General features: G+C 38.5%; 1 protein-coding gene across 2 annotated transcripts in view; it reads left to right on the forward strand.

Annotated features, from left to right (window-relative positions):
* lrba (LPS-responsive vesicle trafficking, beach and anchor containing) overlaps window positions 1–20,624 on the forward strand; it is an 807,866-nt gene that overhangs the window by 602,833 nt on the left and 184,409 nt on the right. For both annotated transcript variants that reach the window (XM_073042906.1, XM_073042907.1), the window contains exons 44-45: window positions 2,225–2,365; window positions 10,163–10,282. In XM_073042906.1, coding sequence (XP_072899007.1) covers window positions 2,225–2,365; window positions 10,163–10,282 — 261 coding nt within the window. The remainder of the gene's footprint in view (window positions 1–2,224; window positions 2,366–10,162; window positions 10,283–20,624) is intronic.

The following is a 20,624-nucleotide window of genomic DNA, read 5'->3' on the forward strand; positions in this document are numbered from 1 at the left end:
CAAGAACTATCCCGGGAGTGAAAAGGGTTAATGTACGAGGAGTGGTTGATGGCTCTGGGCCTGTACGTGCTGAAGTTTAGAAAAATAGGGACGGATCTCATTGAAACCTATTGAATGTTGAAAGGCCTAGATAAAGAGGACATTGAGAGGATGTTTCCTTAGTGGATGAGTCTAGGACCAGAGGACACAGGCACAGAATACATCCCTTTATAACAGAGATAAAGATGAGGGTGATGAATCTGTGCTACAGATGGCTGTGGAGACCAAGTCATTGGGTATATTTAAAATGGAGGTTAATAGGTTCTTTGTTAGTAAGGGAGTCAAAGGTTACAGGAAGAAAGCAGGAGAGGTTGAGAGGGACAATAAATCAGCCATGATGGAATGTTGGATAAGACTCAATGGGCCAAAGAGCCTAATTTTCTTTCTATGTCTTATATTTTTAAGTTAATTGTAGATGTATTAGAGTAAATAAGGCAAAGTTACTTAGTGGAAAAAGAATGTGGAGTTGACATAACAGTCAGATCAGCCATAATGCTGTTGAATGAGGAGTAGGTATGAGTGGCCCAGTGACCCAATTGTGGTCCTAGTAAATTTTTTGTGCTGAAAACATGTGTATCTATCAAACAAATAGTATTATTTACCAATGTTTTAAGAGGAGAAAATAACATTTCCTGGAAATTAGAAATCAAACTATCATTTTGTGTTGGTTAATGGGTAGCAAAAAAAATTAGAAATAAAAGCATGTCACTAAATGAATCTACATTCTGCCACAGCCCATCCCCTTATATGACATATAGCATCCACCAGCCTCAAGAATGACTGCAATGTTTTTGTCCCCATCAACTCACACAAAACGATAGTTCCATTTATTTTTATGTGTTGTGAAGTTTCCTATTAGTAGTCCTGATCTTACCTTTTATTGTTTTTTTCATTGTTTGTTACCTGGTGCTCCTAATATGAAAAATGTCTTGGCTTTTACTTCAGATCTAAAAAAACAGTTGTATTTAGCACCATTTAAGTTCAAGCATTTGAATTTTGGTAACTTGAACATTGCTGGGACTTTTGAGATAATGAATAACACTCCTAATACTCTCTTCTCGTGCAAATCACCGATTTAATTGTTTCCCTTGTACTTCAGTGATCAGTGTCCAATGCATTATTTAAAGCAAAGGTTTACCTGAGCATCATAAGCCTCAATATAAATTACTACTTTAATTAGTTGATAGTATCAATTCATATTCTATTTGAAGATCCATAATCATCAGTTATCTGACAGAAGGGATTAATTTTCTGGTTCTATGATCTTCATCACAAATATAAACCATTCCACTGCAATGGAATACTGCAGTTTAACCAGGCTTCTTGCATTTTCTGAAATTAATTCTATTTCAGAAATAGCATTTTCTGAAATTAATTCTATTTCAGAAATATCGTTTGTATTAGTTGAAAGATGTATGAAGCTTCAAAGTACCAGTAACTGGTTTGAAATAGCCATTGTTAAAATTGTGTTTGATTCTTGTGCTTCTGAACCATCATTATTTGAAACAAAGAACTATTGCAAACAATAGGTTTGCTCTTTTGCATTGAAACTAGTTTCATACTTTTAAAAAAACCACTTGTACAGCTGATGGAAGTTGAAATTGTAAAGGTGAATAATTTATTTGCAGTACGTAGTGTTTATTTTACCATGGCAAGCTATAAATGCAAATTTTGAAAGGATCCTAAAGAATGTTAAGATTGTTTGTTAGCAATGTTTCTTTCACACTGTGTTGCTGCAATACATTTTTCATGTGACATGCTATTCTAGTTTGTATCTTTTGTGCATGTTATCAACAAATAAATGTTATATGTTGTCAATGTAGCTAAAAGGTCCTCATTACAGTGTTTTCTTCTGACATTGTAGAACAGGGGCTCCCAACGTGGAGTCCACGAATCCCTTGGTTAATGATAGGGGTCCATCGCATAAATAAAGGTTGGAAACCCCTGTTGTAGAGGGAAATCAAGCTTATGACTTTTAAGTTCCTAGTAGAGTGATGCATGAAAGGAGAATTATTCAACAATAGTTTTCCAATGCATTAATAACTAACCTTTGGTTAATGATATGCATCCAGACCAGATGCATAAGGACTTCAGCAGTGAGTTATTTCTGGGGCAAAGTAGCCTTCTACCATTGTCTCTGAATCACTTTTATTTTCAAGCTAATTATTTTGATCTTTCCTTTTAGCCTATTGGAGCACTTAACCCAAAAAGAGCTGCCTTTTTTTTGGAACGTCATGAAAGCTGGGAAGATGACCAGGTTCCTGCTTTCCACTATGGGACTCATTATTCGACGAGTAGCTTCACTCTCGCGTGGTTGTTAAGAATAGTAAGTACTATGGCTGTAAAATTTAAAGCTGCTTCATCCAGTCAGCACATTAATGTGTCTCTTCCTTTGAAAAAAAAGTCCCTTGATTGAGGCAGGATAATGCAGCACAAAGGAGACATAAATCTTACACATAAACTGGAGTACTTAGGCTAATTCCAGGTAATTACTTGCACTTGATTTTTTTTTCTAAATCAGAATATATTTTAAGATCATTTAAAATCAATTTCATAGCTTGATTTTAGCATAGATTGGGGATAATTAGGTGATAATTTGAAAACACTGTAATAAAGTATAACCATAAAATAATTTACAGTTAATAAAGTTCTCTATGATGTGGTGTCTTATAGAAAGATGTGAAAAACAGCTTTCTTTATGATATGAGGTGCATTTACATTGGAGCATTTTTACACACAATGTTAGAGTTGAGCATTGAGAATTACAAATGAAAATTGTTATAATCCAACGATGCTTCCATGAACCTCAATCCCCCCTCCCCCCAATACACATAAAATTTTATACTTGAACTAAAAACATATGGATTTGCTGTATGTATAAATGTATGTACAGGCTGATCATGATGGGACAGCTGCTGTGAAAATAAAAGATATGTTTATTTCATTGTTTATGCAACCTCTATTAGATCTTCTGCCTTTTCCCATGATTATTTCAGATTTCCAATATTTGTGGTCTTGTTTCTGTCCTGCATTAATTATGTGAATTGTTTTAAAGTATCTGCTTATTTTTAATTTCACCTTTTTTCTTTGAGTATTGATTTATCTTAAATGAGTCAAAAATTTAATATTATAACATACAGAAATTATTACTTTCCAAACATTTTGCACATCTACCCTTCTCCTATAAAGGTCCTGGTCACCCTTTTGTGCCTCACCAAGTGGCCATAAATTTATTAACTTAAACTCCAAGTGTCAGCAATATGTAGACTAATTTGAGGTAATTATTGTGGCATGCATTACAGCTGAGCCTGATCCTGACCTCATCCAAAATCCATAAGAACATAGTGATCAAGAGTGGGAATGCCGGTTAATTTCTCCCCTCCCCCAACACTCCAACACATTAGCTTGAGAGGAAAAGGCTTGTTGGGAAGAAAGATGCATGGGAAATTGTAAAGGGAAATGAGAAATGATGAGGGAATTTTTTAATGGGGGACAGAGGAAATAGAAATAGCGTTAAAAATGAAAATAATGGATAGACCAAGTACAGATGGATATATTTGCACTGCAGATTTAAACATTGGAAAAGAGGGAATGAAAGATCAAAAGTGGAATTACTGAGATAAATTATTCATTTTCTTAATTTATTGAGACACACAAGTTTCTTATTTGTATTAACCGGACAGTGATAATCATTTAATTAGAGATAAAGATATCAATTTAAATTAAACAATATATTCTCACGTTTATCTTAATTGACTTTCTGTAGCTACCTACTGTAATTCACACCTTTACATAACCTGCAATTGCATTAAATTGATTTCACTGTGCTCCTGATCAGCCAGACTAATTGTTCAAGCTTGGTAATGAATTTGAATAGGTCCCGTCTCACTGTTGATCAACTCAGTCATTTCCCTTCTCTTTGGGTAGGTTTTGCAAGTTCTCAATCAGACTGCTAATTGGAGCAGTAGTGCAGTAACAATGCATTCTTTATGGAGGGAAAAAATCCAGCATTGTCACTGCTGCCCTGTGCAAATAAAATCCCTTGCAGCCAGTCATTATGTCATTAGCAACAGCTGTTTATCTATCATGATCATTCAGCATGAAGACATCAGGAATTTTCGGAAGTGAGACATGGATCAGCTAAGATGATTTTTTAATAATTTCTTGAAAGTCATTTGATGAATTATGAGTAGGCTTTTGCATTGCAAAAGTTTAACAAACCAGTCCAATTAAAAACAGATCAGGTAAAACCACATACAAAAGAGGCATATAGTACATAAACATGGGAAAATCTTCAGATACTGGAAATCCAAGCAACACACACAAAATGCTGGTGGAACTCAGCAGGCCAGGCAGCATCTATGGAAAAAAGTACTGTCAACGTTTTGGGCCGAGACCCTTCAGCAGGAGTCAGGCCTAGGCCAGAAATGTTGACTGTACAAAAAAGTACAGATATAGATGCTGCCTGGCCTGCTGGGTTGCTCCAGCATTTTGTGTGTGTTGCAGAGTGCATAAAATTAGTTTTGACTTTTTTAAAAAAAACTTTTTTTATTGTTTTGCCAATAACAAAACAAACAGGATAAAAACAAACAGATTGCATTGCTGTATCAAGGTTAACCAAACTCTTATGTCCATAATTGTCCTTCAAAGTCTCAGGGGACCTTAAGATCCATTAACTTTAAAGTACATTCTGCAGGTTCCCTCATAAGAATAAATAAAACAAAGTTCTTCAAACCAAATAAAAAATGTACAGTGAAGAAGTCATTTCAGGCTCAAATAAAATGTCCAATTTTCCCAGTATCATTCAAATTTTTTGGTGGCATGTCTCAGAGAGAAAGTCAATCATTCCATAACATAAATTTATTGAACTATTTCTATCCATTCCAGGACTGTAGGAGACTCTTTGCTTAGCCATTTCCTGATAATTGCTTTCTTACTGGCTGCTAGTACTATTTGTAACAACACGCACAAAATGCTGGTGGAACGCAGCAGGCTAGGCAGCATCTATAGGGAGAAGCACTGTCGACGTTTCGGGCCGAGACCCTTCGTCAGGACTAACTGAAAGAAAAGATAGTAAGAGATTTGAAAGTAGGAGGGGGAGGGGGAAATGCGAAATGATAGGAGAAGACTGGTGGGGGTGGGGTGAAGCTAAGAGCTGGAAAGGTGATTGGCAAAAGGGATACAGAGCTAGAGAAGGGAAAGGATCATGGGACGGGAGGCCTAGGGAGAAAGAAAGGGGGAGGGGAGCACCAGAGGGAGATGGAGAACAGGCAGAGTGATGAGCAGAGAGAGAACAAAAAGGGGAAGGGGGAAAATAAATAAATCAGGGATGGGGTAAGAAGGGGAGGAGGGGCATTAACAGAAGTTAGAGAAGTCAGTGTTCATGCCATCAGGTTGGAGGCTACCCAGACGGTATATAAGGTGTTATTCCTCCGACCTGAGTGTGCCTTCGTCTTGACAGTAGTGCTTCCGTTCCCCCTTTCTTTCTCCCTAGGCCTCCCGTCCCATGATCCTTTCCTTTCTCCAGCTCTGTATCCCTTTTGCCAATCACCTTTCCAGCTCTTAACTTCACCCCACCCCCTCTGGTCTTCTTTCATTTTGCATTTCCCCCTCACCCTCCTACTTTCAAATCTCTTACTATCTTTTCTTTCAATTAGTCCTGACGAAGGGTCTCTGCCCGAAACATTGACAGTGCTTCTTCCTATAGATGTTGCCTGGACTGCTGCGTTCCACCAACATTTTGTGTGTGTTGCTTGAATTTCCAGCATCTGTAGATTTCCTCATGTTTAGTATTTGTAACAAATATCTTTCATGTTTTTTGAGCCCATTTGGTACATTACCCAAATAAATAATGTTAAAGTCAAAATTAATCTCTGGGCTGATTATTGACCTCATCTCTGTTACCACATCTAACCAATATGACAAAGTAGTTGGCTGATCATTTTCATATTTTCTGGGAGTGTCCAAAGATTTTGTCTTATTGGTTAGTTGTAACTTTTTAATGGTGCTGGAGCTTAATGACTATCATACATAGGCTTTTCAATAAGAAATAGGAGCAGGAGTTCGCTATGGGGTCTTCTCTACCATTCAGTAGAATCAGGGCTGATCTGGCCTACCCGCCTTTTCCCTTCTCATTTTGGAGAAGGGAGTGGGAGCAGCCAGATGTCTTGGTACATTTTGGTACCAATGACATAGGAAAGAAAAACAATGAAGTCCTGAAAAGAGAATTTAGAGAGCCAGGTAGAAAGCTGCGAAACAGGACCTCCTGGGTAGTAATTTCTGGATTGCTGCCTGTGCCACGCGTCAGTGAGGGTAGAAACAGGATGATTTGGCCGATAAATGCGTGGCTGAGAAGCTGGTGCAGGGGGCAGGGCTTCAAGTTCTTGGATAATTGGAATCTCTTCTGGGGGAAGGTATGACCTGTTCAAAAGTTACGGGTTGTACCTGAACCCAAGGGGGACCAATATTCTCGCGGGCAGGTTTGTTAGAGCTGTTGGGGAGGGTTTAAACTAACTTGGCAGTGGGGTGGGAACTGGAGTGACGGGACTCAGGATAGGACAGATGGTAAAAAAGTAAAGATAGCATGCAGTCAGATTGTCAACAAGTGATGGGACTGAGATGTAGCCTGAGTATCAAATCATTAAGGATGCAGAATCAGAAAGGATAGCATATATGGTACTTAAGGTGTTGTATCTAAACGTGCATACTATAAGAAATAAGGTGGATGATCTTGTTACAATATTACAGATTGTCAGGTATGATGTTGTGGCCATCACTGAATCGTGGCTGAAGGATAGTTGTAGTTGGGAGCTGTTTGTCCAAGGTTACACGTTATATTGGAGGGATAGGAAGGTAGGCAGAGTGGGTGGTGTGGCTCTACTGGTAAAGAATGGCATCAAATCAGTAGAAAGATGTGACATAGGATCGGAAGATGTTGAATCCTTGTGGGTTGAGTTAAGAAACTGCAAGGGTAAAAGGACGTTGATGGCAGTTATATACAGGCCTCCCAACAGTGGCTGGGAGGTGGACCATAGGTTACAACAGAAAATAGAAAAGGCGAGTCAAAAGGGCAATGTTATGGCAGTCATGGGAGGTTTTAACATGCAAGTCGATTGGGAAAATCAGTGGGTAATGGTTCTCAAGATAAAGCTTTTTAGAGCAGTTTGTCGTTGAGCCTACTAGGGGATCAGCTATACTGAATTGGATGTTATGTAATGAACTGGAGGCGATCAGGGAGCTGAAGGTAAAGGGAACCCTTAGGAACCAGTGATTACAATATGATTATGTTCAACTTGAAATTTGATAGGGAGAAAGTAAAGTCTGATGTAGCAGTATTTCAGTGGAGTAAGGGAAATTACAGTGGTATGAGAGAGGAGTTGACCAAAGTAAATTGGATGGAGCTGCTAGCAGAACAGCAATGGTATGCGTTTCTGAGAAAAATGAGGAAGGTGCAGGACAGGTGTATTCCAAAAATGAAGAAATACTCAAATGGTAAAATAGTGCAACCATGGCTCACAAGGGAAATCAAAGCTATTGTAAAAGCAAAAATTAGTGGGAAGATAGAGGATTGGGAAGTTTTTAAAAACTTGCAGAGACAGCTAAAAAAATCATTAGAAGGGAAAAGATGATATATGAAAGCAAAGTAGCAAATGATATCAAAGTGAATAGTAAAAGTTTTTTCAAATATCTTCAAAGTAAAAGGGAAATGAGAGTGAATATAGGACCACTAGAAAGTGAGGCAGGAGAAATAATAGCGGGGGACAAGGAGATGGCTGATGATCTAAATGAGTATTTTGCATCAGTCTTCACTGTGGAAGACACTAGTAGTATGTCTGACGTTGTGTGTTAAGGAAGAGAAGTGGGTACAGTTGCTGTTATAAGAGAGAAGGTGCTCAAAAAGCTGAAAGACCTTAAGTTACATAAGTCACCTGGACCAGAGGAACTGTACCCTGGGGTTCTGAAAGAGGTAGCATTAAAGATTGTGGTGACATTAGAGATGATTTTTCAAAAATCATTGGACTCTAGCATGGTGCCAGAGGACTGGAAAATTTGCAAATGTTACTCCACTCTTTAAGAAATAGGGAGGCAGAAGAAAGCAAATTATAGACCAGTTAGCCTGATCTCAGTGGTTGGGAAGATGTTGGAGTCAATTGTTAGGGATGAGGTGATGGAGTACTTGGTGACACAGGACAAGATAGTACAAAGTCAGCATGGTTTCCTTCAGGGAAAATCCTGCCTGACAAATCTGTTGGAATTCTTTGTGGAGATTACAAGTAAGATAGATAAAGAGGATTCAGTGGATGTTGTATACTTTTTACTGTCAGAAGGCCTTTGACAAGATGCCGCACATGAGGCTGCTTACCAAGTTAAGAACCCATGGTATTACAGGAAAGTTACTAACATGGTTAGAGCACTGTCTGATTGGTAGGAGGCAGCGAGTGGGAATAAAAGATCCTTTTCTGGTTGGCTGCCAGTGATTAGTGGTGTTCCGCAGGGGTCGGTGTCGGGACCACTTCTTTTTATGCTGTATATCAATGATTTAGATGATGGATTAGATTGCTTTGTGCCAAGTTTTCAAAATTACAAAGATTGGTGGAGGGGCAGGTAGTGTTGAGGAAACAGGCTGCAGAAGGACTTTGACAGATTAGGAAAGTGGGCAAGAAAGTGGCGAATGAAATACAGTGTTGGAAAATGCATGGTCATGCACTTTGGTAGTAGAAAGAAATGTGCAGACTATTTTCTAAACAGGGAGAAAATCCAGGAATCTGAGATGCAGAGGGACTTGGGAGTCCTTGCAGGTTGAATCAGTGATGAGAAAGGGTCCAGAGGAGGTTCACAAGGATGATTCCAGAAATGAAAGGGTTTTCATACGAGAAACTTTTGATGGCTCTGGGTCTGTACTTGATGGAATTGAGAAGGATTGGGGGGGATCTCATTTAAACCTTTCAAATGTTGAAAGGCCTAGACAGAGTAGATGTGGAAAGGATGTTTCCCATGGTGGGAGAGCCCAGGACATGAGGGCGCAGCCTCAGGATAGAGGGATGCCCTTTCAAAACAGAGATGCGGAGAAATTTCTTTAGCCAAAAGGTGGTGAATCTGTGGAATTTGTTGCCACATGCAGCTGTGGAGGCCAGGTTGTTGGATGTACTATATTTAAGGCAGCGATTGATAGGTTTTTGATTGGACGTGGTATCAAAAGTTACGGGGAGAAGGCTGGAAACTGGGGTTGAGGAGGAGATTTTTAAAAAAGGATCAGCCATGATTGAATGGCTGAGCAGACTTCATGGGCCAGATGGCCTAATTCTTCTCCTATGTATTATGGTTTTATGGTCTTATAACTCTTAATTCCCCTGCTATACAAAAATCTGTCTAATTTTGTCTTAAGAAGATTTAATGATACAACCTGTACTGCTTTCCTGGGCAGAGAATTCCACAGATCCACTACACTCTAGGAGAAGCAGTTTCTCCTAATCTGTGTCCTAAATCTCTTCCCCCAAATCTGAGGTAATTCCCCCTAGTTCTAGTCTCACCTACCAGTGGAAACAACTTCAACTTCCCTGCCTCTATCTTTCATTCATAATTTTACCTGGTTCTATAATATTCTCTCTCATTCTTACTCATTCTATACTCAAATCCATTGAGTATAGTCCATGTGGCTCAATCTCTCCTCATAGGCTAACTCCCTCATCCCTGGAATCATTTTGATGATTCTCCTCTGAACCACCTCTAAAGCCAGTATATGTTTCCTTAAGTAAAGAGAGCAGAAGCACATGCAGTACTCCAGGTATGGCCCCATCAGTTGTTGCATAACCTTCTTGTTCTTAAAATCAATCCCTGCAGTAATGAAAGCCAACATTCCAGTTGTCCTTTTCATAACTTGTTGCACCTGCAAACCAACCTTCTGTGCTTCATGCACAAGCGCTCCCAAATTCCTCCGCACAACAGCGTCCTGCAATCTTTCATCATTTAAATAATAATCTGATCTATTTTTCCTCCCAAAGTGGATGACCTTGCATTTACCTACATTGTGTTCCATCAACCAACTATTTATGGTTAATTGTGTTTTTTAATACAGGACTGTTGTTTTTCATCAAAAATTTTAATTTAATCATTTCCCATACAGGAGCCGTTTACTACCTTATTTCTAAACCTCCAAGGAGGAAAATTTGATCATGCTGATAGAACATTTTCTGCAGTGTCCAGAGCATGGCGTAACTGCCAGCGTGATACTTCTGATGTAAAGGTATGTGATAATATGTTTATATATTCTAAAATTATGTATTGAAGGTCTTAAGCATTGTTGGAGATATCTACTGTACAGCAAGTAATTTCCTTTGCTGTTTCTCATTATGATGAAATTTTATAAATTCAATGGCCAGAATAGATATTCTAATTTGTGTATTGTATCATCATTTCCATAACTATTGCCTTCATCTCAGATTTACTAAATTGGATAAGTCAGGATTTTTGGATGTTTAGCAAATATCTTTAATCATATTAGTAAAATTTGACTTCCTAATGGCTTATTCATTCTCACTTGAAATTGTGCACCTACATGTTTAAATCCAAACTCCCTTTTGGCAATTCTGAATTCAGTAGTCTCGTTGACTACTTAGACACTGAGCTTATCTTTGAAACCAAAATTCAGTCTATCTTCAAGATAGCCCATATTCATCTAGAAATTTCAACTCATTCTCATCCTCAGAACAGCTGACATCTTCACACATACTGCCCTCACTGCCAAACTTAATATTACTAGTTTTATGATATTACGCAAATACTAACTCATCCTGATTGTGATTATATTCATGTGTGGTGCTTAATTTTGCTTGCCTTTTATCCTCATTCACACTCACTACCACTGGCCAACTTATTCCAAAGAACTCTATTTTTAAATTTTGTTATCAGGATTGGCAAAAACATGTCCACAATCTCCATCAACACAGGAGTACCGCAGGCATGTGTACTTAGCCCCCCTGTTCTACTCACTTTACACCTATGACTGTGTGGTCTCTACTTGTTCAGGAGTCTGCGAAGATTTGGCATGTCAAAAAAAAACATTGGCAAACTTCTATAGGTGTGTGGTGGGAAGTGTGCTGACTGGCTGCATTATGGCCTGGTATGGGAACACCAATGCCTTTGAGCAGAAAATCCTACAAAAGGTAGTGGATTCGACCCAGTACATCACGAGTAAAACCTCCCAACCATTGAGCACATCTACATGAAATGTTGCCGTGCATAAGTTACATCCATCATCAAAGATCCTCGCTGTCTAGGCCATGCTCTATTCTTACTGTTGCAATCACATAGAAGATACAGGTACCTCAGGACTCATACCACCAGGTTCAAGAACAGTTACATCTCTTCAACCATCAGGCTCTTGAACAAAAGTAATTAGGTACACTCATTTAAGTACTCTGTTATATTGTTATTTCATGTTTGTTATTTACTGCTATTTATTTATATCTGCTTTTGCATAGTTTGTTTACAGTTGACAGTTCCTGATGTTTACAATTTACAGTTACTGTTCCAAAGATTTGCTGAGTATGCCAGCAGAAAAATAATCTCAGGGTTGTATGTGGAGACATGTATGTACTCTGATAATAACTTTTACTTTGAACTCTGAACTTAGATTACAAAATACCTAATGACTTTATTCTGGCTTTTATGATGTTCTCCAGCCAGTTGTCAAATCGATTTGCCTTACACACACTCCACATTTGAGCCTTATAGTATTAATTTTTTGCTATCCTCTCTTCTTGTATCCAAAAAGGAGTTGCCCTTAAATCTTGCAGTTTTCCTCCATGTCCTCAGATTCCTCATTGAGATCCACTTGTCAAACTTAACTTAAGTCATTTCTCATTCCTACTCTTCGAATTTATCTGTTTTTTTAAATCTTCTGTCAAGTTTTCAAACAATATACATATTTTGTTACATCATTGATTTAACACAAAAACATTTATCAATTTCAGCAGTCATTAAAATTTTCCACGGTTGTTATAATTTTTCCTAGTGCTTTCGAAGATTAGATGATTACCATTGTATTGCTATCTGTCTGATAATGGCAAGAGTGCTATAAGGACCATCCATGTTCTCTCTTTCCCCTGGGTAAAATAGTTTGTTGTAGCAATGCTACTTGCTTTACAGAACATGAATTGGATAAAATCTAGCAACAGAGGCTGACATACTGGAGTATTCAGCAGATCTCAGATTTCTGGACTACAGAATTAAAACATTATGTCGTATGAATTGTGCATGTTCCTGGATATGCTCCATTTAATAGCCATCCAGCTTGCTTTTCTTTTGAGTACTATTGATGATGTTTCTGGAACAAAGAAAAACGTACAATTGTCAGTTGAAAATTAAATGTCTGTAACCACCTGAGGAGAAGATTTCATATTTCAGAAATAAAAAGCAAAAAATACTTACTTAAATGCAACAATTAAACTTAGCAAATATGTGGGCACTTTTTACTGTTAATTGAAACTGTACTGTACTGTGTAATGAAAATATATGGGTTAATTCTCTACTGATGCCTATCACATTAAGCACAAAAGGTAGGAGTTTCTCCACATCTAGAATCCAGATAAGATTTTTTCCTAGGCCAATAGAAAAGTTTCGGTGGAATTAGGAGAACACATAGAAAAAATAGCAGCAAAATGCTCTACTCATTAATTGACAAAATATTTTTGGTATTAATTTGCTTTGCTTTGAGAAACAGGACTAAAAAGGTGGAACAATTTAATATTCTCTGTGTATTCTAACTGCATTCAGCTGCAAACTTCAAATGATTTTTTGTGTAATGTATGGAGAACACAATTTTTAAAAAGAGGCATATAATATAAACCGTCTGAAGAGGTAATTATCATGTTCATTTGTACTTAAAATCTATCTGTATTTTAATCACAGAATAAAGTTGCATATGCGTAATGCACAGCAATGGAGCAACTTTCGTAGCATATCCAGTTTACTTCTGGGTGTACAGAAATAAACTCATATCCAGCTCATGTAAAGTTGATGGGTATTGGGATGAATCTTCTGTGGTCTTTTTTAATTTCAAAAAAAACCTTCCTGGCTAGTGGATTGATTGATTATTTTGATTTGTTCAAGTATCAGTTAGCTGGCTTGCCTGGAGGGCAGTGGTAATCAACATTGCAGAGAATCACATGAATTGGCTGCAGGAGGAGTTCATGCCAGTAGGTATCACACTTTAATGAAGAAAGCTGAAGCATATGTGTGGTCACAACCAATTCATGTCTTCGTACCATGAAAGCCTTGGGGTTCATGATCAAAGCAAACATCTAATCCTTATATGGCTGCACTGGGATATAACCTTTGTTTGAACTTATTGGAATGTTCTAGTATTAGTGTCTTTTCACAAATTCAAATTAATTGTTTTTATAATTTTTTGTGTTGCTCAATTTTCTTGAAAGCTGCTTTGATTTACAGTAATTTACTAAACATTTATCATATGATTTTACTGGAGACCCCTTGTTATATATATTTTAACTTAAAATAGCTACTTATTCAATATTTTAAAACTTGAAATGCACTATATTTTTTGAGGGTTGGACTTTCTGATTTGCTGCATAGAGAATATTAAGGCTTTCAGGCTGTAAATTACAAAAACACTTAAAGGTCTTGCTCCTCTATCCCTCCTTTTAAATCTTGGTGGGTGTCTTCCAAAGACATGAATACAATTTAAAAAAAATACTAGTAAATTTCTTGGAGCCAAACTAACTCACTTCTCCCTCAACAAAAATAATGTAAAAAGCAAATGTAGAAAAAATTAATAAATAAAAAATGAAGCAAATTACAGTTTTTTTAAATCATCTTTTTCTGGAAAAATAGTGAAACAAAAAAGATGTTTAGTTTATAACACCAGGATACCAAAGTTTGCAAATATTTCATATAATATATGAAGATAAAACAAAGTTCATTATATTTTTAATAGTTCGAAGTATCACTGTTGCATCATTCAGATTGTTAACTGTCTCCCATAAATCAAAGAATAATCCAGTTTGAAAGTGAAGTGTGCCTGGCTGTTGTTAAGATAGAAAACTGAGACAATAGAATTGGTGCGGTTTGGATGTGGTTTCCATTGATGAAAGTGGCCATTTATTGGTGATAAATGAAAGGACAGTTTGTGGCTTAACGTCTGAATGGATTTTGTGTGGATGGTCAAAGCAATAACATTTTTATAGGTCAAAATCTGGTTAGCATCTTATCTATGTGTTTTCAGAAAATTAGTACTGAAGACACCATAGTTGCAGTGTGGGAGATATTTTTATGTATTCTTAGTGGGGTTATGTAGTTATGTTGGTAAGCTTTTATCCTTCTGTTACTGAACCATGTCCAGAGGAGCAAGTGTATAACACATAGCCAGGACATGCACATATTGAGCTCAAATTTCAACACAGGATCACAGGTTGAGGAAGGCTCGACAAAAATAGCCATAGTCTTGAGATCCTGGTAAAAGTCTGCTTCTCTTTGTGGTTGTAGTAAAGACTTACTCACATCAGCTGCTTTGGGGTCTAAAACCTGTTAGTTCTCGAGAGAGTGATTAGTGGATGGTGTGATAAATTCTTAGATTAAGCCTCTCTGAGAACCTTCAAGGAATATAGAGTATAAAGATGGTTCTGTAGCTTCCAGTGTCAACTGCAGAATTCCCAGATTTCCCAGGGTCATTGTCAGCGCCTTTTGCCAAACCTGAAGTGTGTGGCGTTTGTCCATCGTAGTATTGAAGAATCCCAGGAGTCCAAGATGATGGTGAAAATTCGATGTAATCATCTTATTCTATCCCCTTTACTTTTCTCAGTGGCTGTATAGTGCACAAGTTGATACCGGGTTTTTATTCTTATTGGATTTATTGTCATAATTTGATGTAGTTTATATGAATCTGGAAATGCCTATTGAGTACATTTCAAAGCTGACCGCATTACCATAAGATATAGGAATAGAATTAGGCTATTTGGCCCATTGAATCAGCACTCAATGACATGGCTCCACAGTTGTCAATGGCAATGAATTGCACAGATTCACTACCTTCTGGCTGAAGAAATTCTGTCTTTTCCCTGTTCTAAATGGATGTCCCTCTATTCTGAGGCTGTGCCCTCTAGTCCTAGACTCGTCCACTATAGGAAGCATCCTCCCCACATGCATTCTATTTAGGCCTTTCAACATTCTATAGATTTCAGTGAGATTCCCCCTCATTTATTCTAAACTGCAGCAAGTACAGGCCCGGAGCCATTAATTGCTTCTCATATGTTAACCCTTTCATTCTTGTGAACCTCCTCTGGACCCTCCAAAGTCAGCACATCACTTCTTACTTAAAGGGTCCAGAACTGCTCACAATATCCAAGTGAGATCTGACCAATGCCTTATAAAGTCTCAACATTACATCCTTGCTTTTATTTCCAAGTCCTCTTAAAATGAATGCTAACATTGTATGTGCCTTTCTTACTACCAACTCAACCTGCATGCTAACCTTCTGGGAATCCTGTACAGGATTTCCAAGTTCCATTGTACCTCTGATTTCTGAATTTTCTTCTTGTTTAGAAAATACCCTTATTCTTCCTACTGAAGTGCATGATCCTGCATTTCCTTACACTGTATTCCATCTACAATTTCTTTGCCTTATCTCACAATCTGTCTAAGTCCTTCTGTAGACTCCCTGCTTCTTCAAAACTACTTGTCCCTCCACCTATCTTTGTAACGTTCACAGTCTTAGCCACAACATTATCAATTCCATCATTGCAATCATTGACACATCATGAAAAGAAGAGGTCCCAGCACTAACCCCTGCGGAACACCACTTGTCAGTCAGTCAACCAGAATAGGCCCCCTTTATTACAACTCTTTTCCTTCTGCCAGTCAGACAATTTTCTATCCATGCTAGTATCTTTCTTGTAATACCATGGGCTATAATCTTATTAAGCAGCTTCATATGTGGCACATTGTCAAAGGCCTTCTGAAAATCTAAGGCAGCAACATCCACCAATTCTCCTTTGTCTATCCTGCCTGTTATTTCCTCAAAGAATTCCAACAGGCAAGATTTTCCTTTAAGGAAACCAAGCTGACTTTGGCTTATTTTATCATGTGGCTCATAATTCTCCAAAACCTCATCCTCAGTAATGGACTCCCAACGTCTTCCTTATCACTGAAGTCAGGCTAACTGGCCTATACATTCCTTTTTTCTTCCTCCTTCTTAAAGAGTGGGAATTTTCCAGTATAGTATCTGGTGAAAGAATCTAGTGATCCTTGAAAGATCATTACTAATGCCTGCACAATTTCTTCATCTTCTTTCAGAACTCTGAGAGCAGTTCATCTCGTTCAGATGACTTAACAACCTTCACACCTTTCAGTTTCCCAAGGAACTTGGCAATTACGCTCACTTCTGCCCTCCTGAAACTCTTAAATTTCTGGCATACTGCTGGTGTCTATCACAGTGAACACTGATGCAAAATACTTACTATGTTGGTACATGATTTCTTTGACCCCCCTCCCCTCCCCCATTACCACCTCTTCAGCATCATTTTCCAGTGATCTGATATTCACTCTCACCTCTCCTTTATTGTTTACATATCTGAAAAAATATTGGTATCTTCTTTTATGTTATTGGCTATCTTAACTTCATATTTCTTCTTTTCACTCTATATGGCTTTATTAATTGCCTTCTGTTGGTTTTTAAAAGCTTCCCAATCCTCTAACATCCCACTAATTTTTGCTATATTATGTCCATTCTCTTTTGCTTTTATGCTGTCTGTCTTCCCTTGTCAGCCATGGTTGCCTTATCCTCCCTTTAGAATACTACTTCATCTTTGGGATGTACCTTTCCTGCATCTTCCAAATTGTCCCCAGATACTCCAACAATTGCTGTCTTGCCATCATTCCTGCTGATGTCCCCTTCCAATTAACTTTGGTCAGCTGCACTCTCATGCCTCTATAATTCCCTTTACTCCGCTGTAATACTGATACATCTGACTTTATTTTCTCCCTCTTAAACTGCAGGGTGGATTCTATCATATTAATTATGATCACTGCCTCCTAAGAGTTCTTTTACCTTAAGCTCCCCAATCAAATATGGTTCATAACACAACACCCAATCCAGAATTGCTTTTCCCCAGTTGGCTCAACCATAAGCTGCTCTAAAAGCCATCTTGTAAGCATTCTCCAACTTCCTTCTCTTGGGATCCAGCCTCAATTTGATTTTCCCAATCTACCTGCATTTTGAAATCCCCATGACTATTGTAACATTGCCCTTTTTACATGCCTCTTCTATCTCTCTTTGTAATTTGTAACCCACATCTTGGCTACTATTTGAACAAAGGACTGTATATAACTCCTGTCAGGGTCTTTTTACCCTTTCGGTTTCTTAACTCTATCCATAAGGATTCTACATCTTCTGATCCTATGTCACCTCTTTCTAAGGATTTGCTTTCATTTTTTGCCAACAGAGCCACCCCACCACCTCTGCCTATCTGCCATTCCTTTTGATGCAATGTGTATCCTTATATCTTAAACTCCCAACTGTGATCTTCTTTCAGCCAAAACTCAGTGATGCCCACAACGTCATACCTACCGGGCTCTAACTGCACTACAGGATCATCTACCTTATTCCATATACTGTGTGTATTAAAATAGAACTCCTTCAGTCCTATATTGATCACCTTTTTTGGTTTTACCCTGATGTTACACTTCAACACATCCCACTGACTGCAGTTTTGCCCTATCATCTGTCTGTCCTTTCTTACAGTCTCAGTACACACTGCATCTACTTGTATACCAACTGCCCCATCCTCAGCCCTATCACTTCAGTTCCCATCCCCCTGCCAGATTAGTTTCAACTCCCCCGACAGTTCTAGCAAATCTGCCCACAAGGATATTGGTCTCCCTTGGGTTCAAGTGTAAACCGTCCTTTTTATACAGATCATACCTGCCCCAGAAGAGATCTCAATGATCCAGAAATCTGAAGCCCTGCCCCATGCACCAATTCCTCAGCTACACATTTATCTGCTAAATCATCCTATTCTTACCCTCTCTGGCACATGGCATTGGCTGCTTATTCCCTTTCTCTCTCCTGACAGTCACCCAGATACCTGCCTCGTATAACTTAAGGGTGACTACCTCCCTGTAGCTTCTGTGTGTTACCTCCTCATTCTCCTGCATGAGCTGAAGGTTATTGAGCTGCAGCTCCAGTTCCATAACAGTCTCTAAGGAGCTGCAGCTCAAAGCACTTCATTCAGATGTAGTTATTAGGTAGACTGGTGGTCTCCCAGAGTTCCCACATGTCCCGCATAGAGCGTACCACTAATACTGGACATATTCTCAGTGCACTATGAGTGTACTAATAGACAAAGAAAGAGAACGAATAAAACTTAATAGAAACTTACTTAGATTCTCTGCCAGTGCTCACCGAAGCCTGTTGAGCCGTAGCCTCTCACACTAATGATGGCTGTTCCAACAATGACTACTCTGCTTATACCTCCTCCTTTTTAGTGGCTTAAATAAAACTCACTCCTGACAAGACTTGTTCTTTTCAAGTGGCTCCTGCCTTGTTTTGACCACAGAAGTGTCACTGATTTTCTTTTCAATGGAGTATCAGCCTGCAAAAGCACTGACCACTATTATTAATCATAACTTTTAAAATCCATTTTCTTCCTTGTAAATTAATTTAAACTCCCAGATGTCATAGTGTTGAGCTCAGTACCTATGGATCATGAGACCAGATCTGGGATTGCTCGTCCTGTAGCATAACTACTTTACCATTCTACCAAAAATACATTCTGCTAGTTACCGAGCATGTACTAATACACATAATCAGTTTCTAATAAAATATACTTCACAGCAGGGAAAGTTTGACATAGAAACTAACATGATTTTCATCCTCGAAAATAAAATTTGCTATATTTAGGCTCTCACTTTAGTTAATTTAATGGTCCCTGTGATTACAGTGAAGCATAATGGCTGTATGGTTGTTTTCTTTTTGGTTGAATTACAGTCTTATCAACATGCAGCACTCCTGCAAATATAGTGCCTTGAAAAAGTATTCAGCCCCAACCCTTCGTTCACATAAATGAGTATTACAACCAAAATTTTGATCAATTTAACTTGAGAATTTTTATTTGTGGATCATATGCTTCCTTTTTCACTGTTGACCCAAAAACCAGAGGAAATTGTAAAACTAAAAATTTTGGCTAAAAACTAAATTTCAAAAACCGAAATGTCAGCAGTTCAGAAATATTCATCCCCCTTTGCTTGGTACTTACTTTAACCACCTTTCGCAACTATGACAGTCAGTAGTCTTTTTGGATAAATGTCTGATAGCTTTGCACTATGTGATGGAACAAGATTTGCCCCTTTCTCCTTGCAAAATTGTTCAGGCTGTGTCATGTTAGTCGGGGAGCAGCAATGTACAGCAATCTTGAGGTCTTGCCAGAGATGTTCGAATGGGTTAAGGTCAGGACTCTGATTGGGCCACTCAAGGACATCAATTATCTTCATTTGAAGTCACTTCATGGTTGCTCTTGTGGGTCATTGTCCTGCTGAAAGGTGAACTTCCTCCCTAGTTTAAGCTTTCTGGCAGAGGCTAGCAGGTTTTTATCCAGAATCTCTCTGTATTTAGCTGCATTCATCTTTCCATCAATCCTGACCAGATTACCAGTCCTTGCTGCTGAAAAGCATCCCCATAGCGTGATGGGACCTCCACCACACTATGTAGTAGGGATGGTGTTAATTGGCTAATGTGAAGTATTAGATTTACGTCACACATACTGCTTAGGGTTGAGGCCAAAAAGTTCCATTTTAGTTTCATCCAACCAAATGCTTCAAATGTTCTGTTTATTATCAGAAAATGTATGAAGACAACCTGAAATACTTGTCTTTGTAGACATCCACAAAAAACAGAAGAACTCCAAAAGAATGAATTACAGAAAACGTTAGAGCCCCCTCTCTCCCCACCCCTGTGCAAGCAGCAGCAAGCACCAACCTCCTCATTCCCCACTGTCCATTTCAGCAAAAAGCATCAGCACCCACCACCTACCAAGCAACAGCAAAGCACCCAAAGAGAGACCATGACCTGCAGTTAACAGAAACTATTCTTTATTTGACAGTTCGACATGACTCAGGCTCTCTCTCACTACGAAGCACAGAGAGAAATCAACCATTTTCACCGCGAAAGGGGAGACTGACTGTCACAGTTATGATATTACAGTCTGCTGTGTTGCTTTTCCATACATCTGTTGCAGTGAAATCTTGATGTTCCACCTCCAGTGACATCTCAGTCAGCAACACTGCCTGGAATTGGTCAAACTTAAGGCCACACCCTGGAGACACCATGTTCTAAGCTATGCCTGGAGAATGTTGGAAAATGGTCAGCCAACGAGCTCCAGGAACGGGAACTCATCATCCACCATAAAATAAACACAAAGACCTTCTTCCACAACTTTTCAGTATCTTCTAAGTGATATTTTCCAATGTCTTTATGGGCAAGGATATGTTTTTTTTTGCTAGGGTTTCTTCTTTGCCACTCTTCCATGAATACCCTTTTTGTTCTAGGCCTAAGAGATTGTGGAACCATGACCTTT

This window comes from Hemitrygon akajei, chromosome 4 (assembly GCF_048418815.1).
Source record: "Hemitrygon akajei chromosome 4, sHemAka1.3, whole genome shotgun sequence".
Taxonomy (NCBI): Eukaryota; Metazoa; Chordata; class Chondrichthyes; order Myliobatiformes; family Dasyatidae; genus Hemitrygon; species Hemitrygon akajei.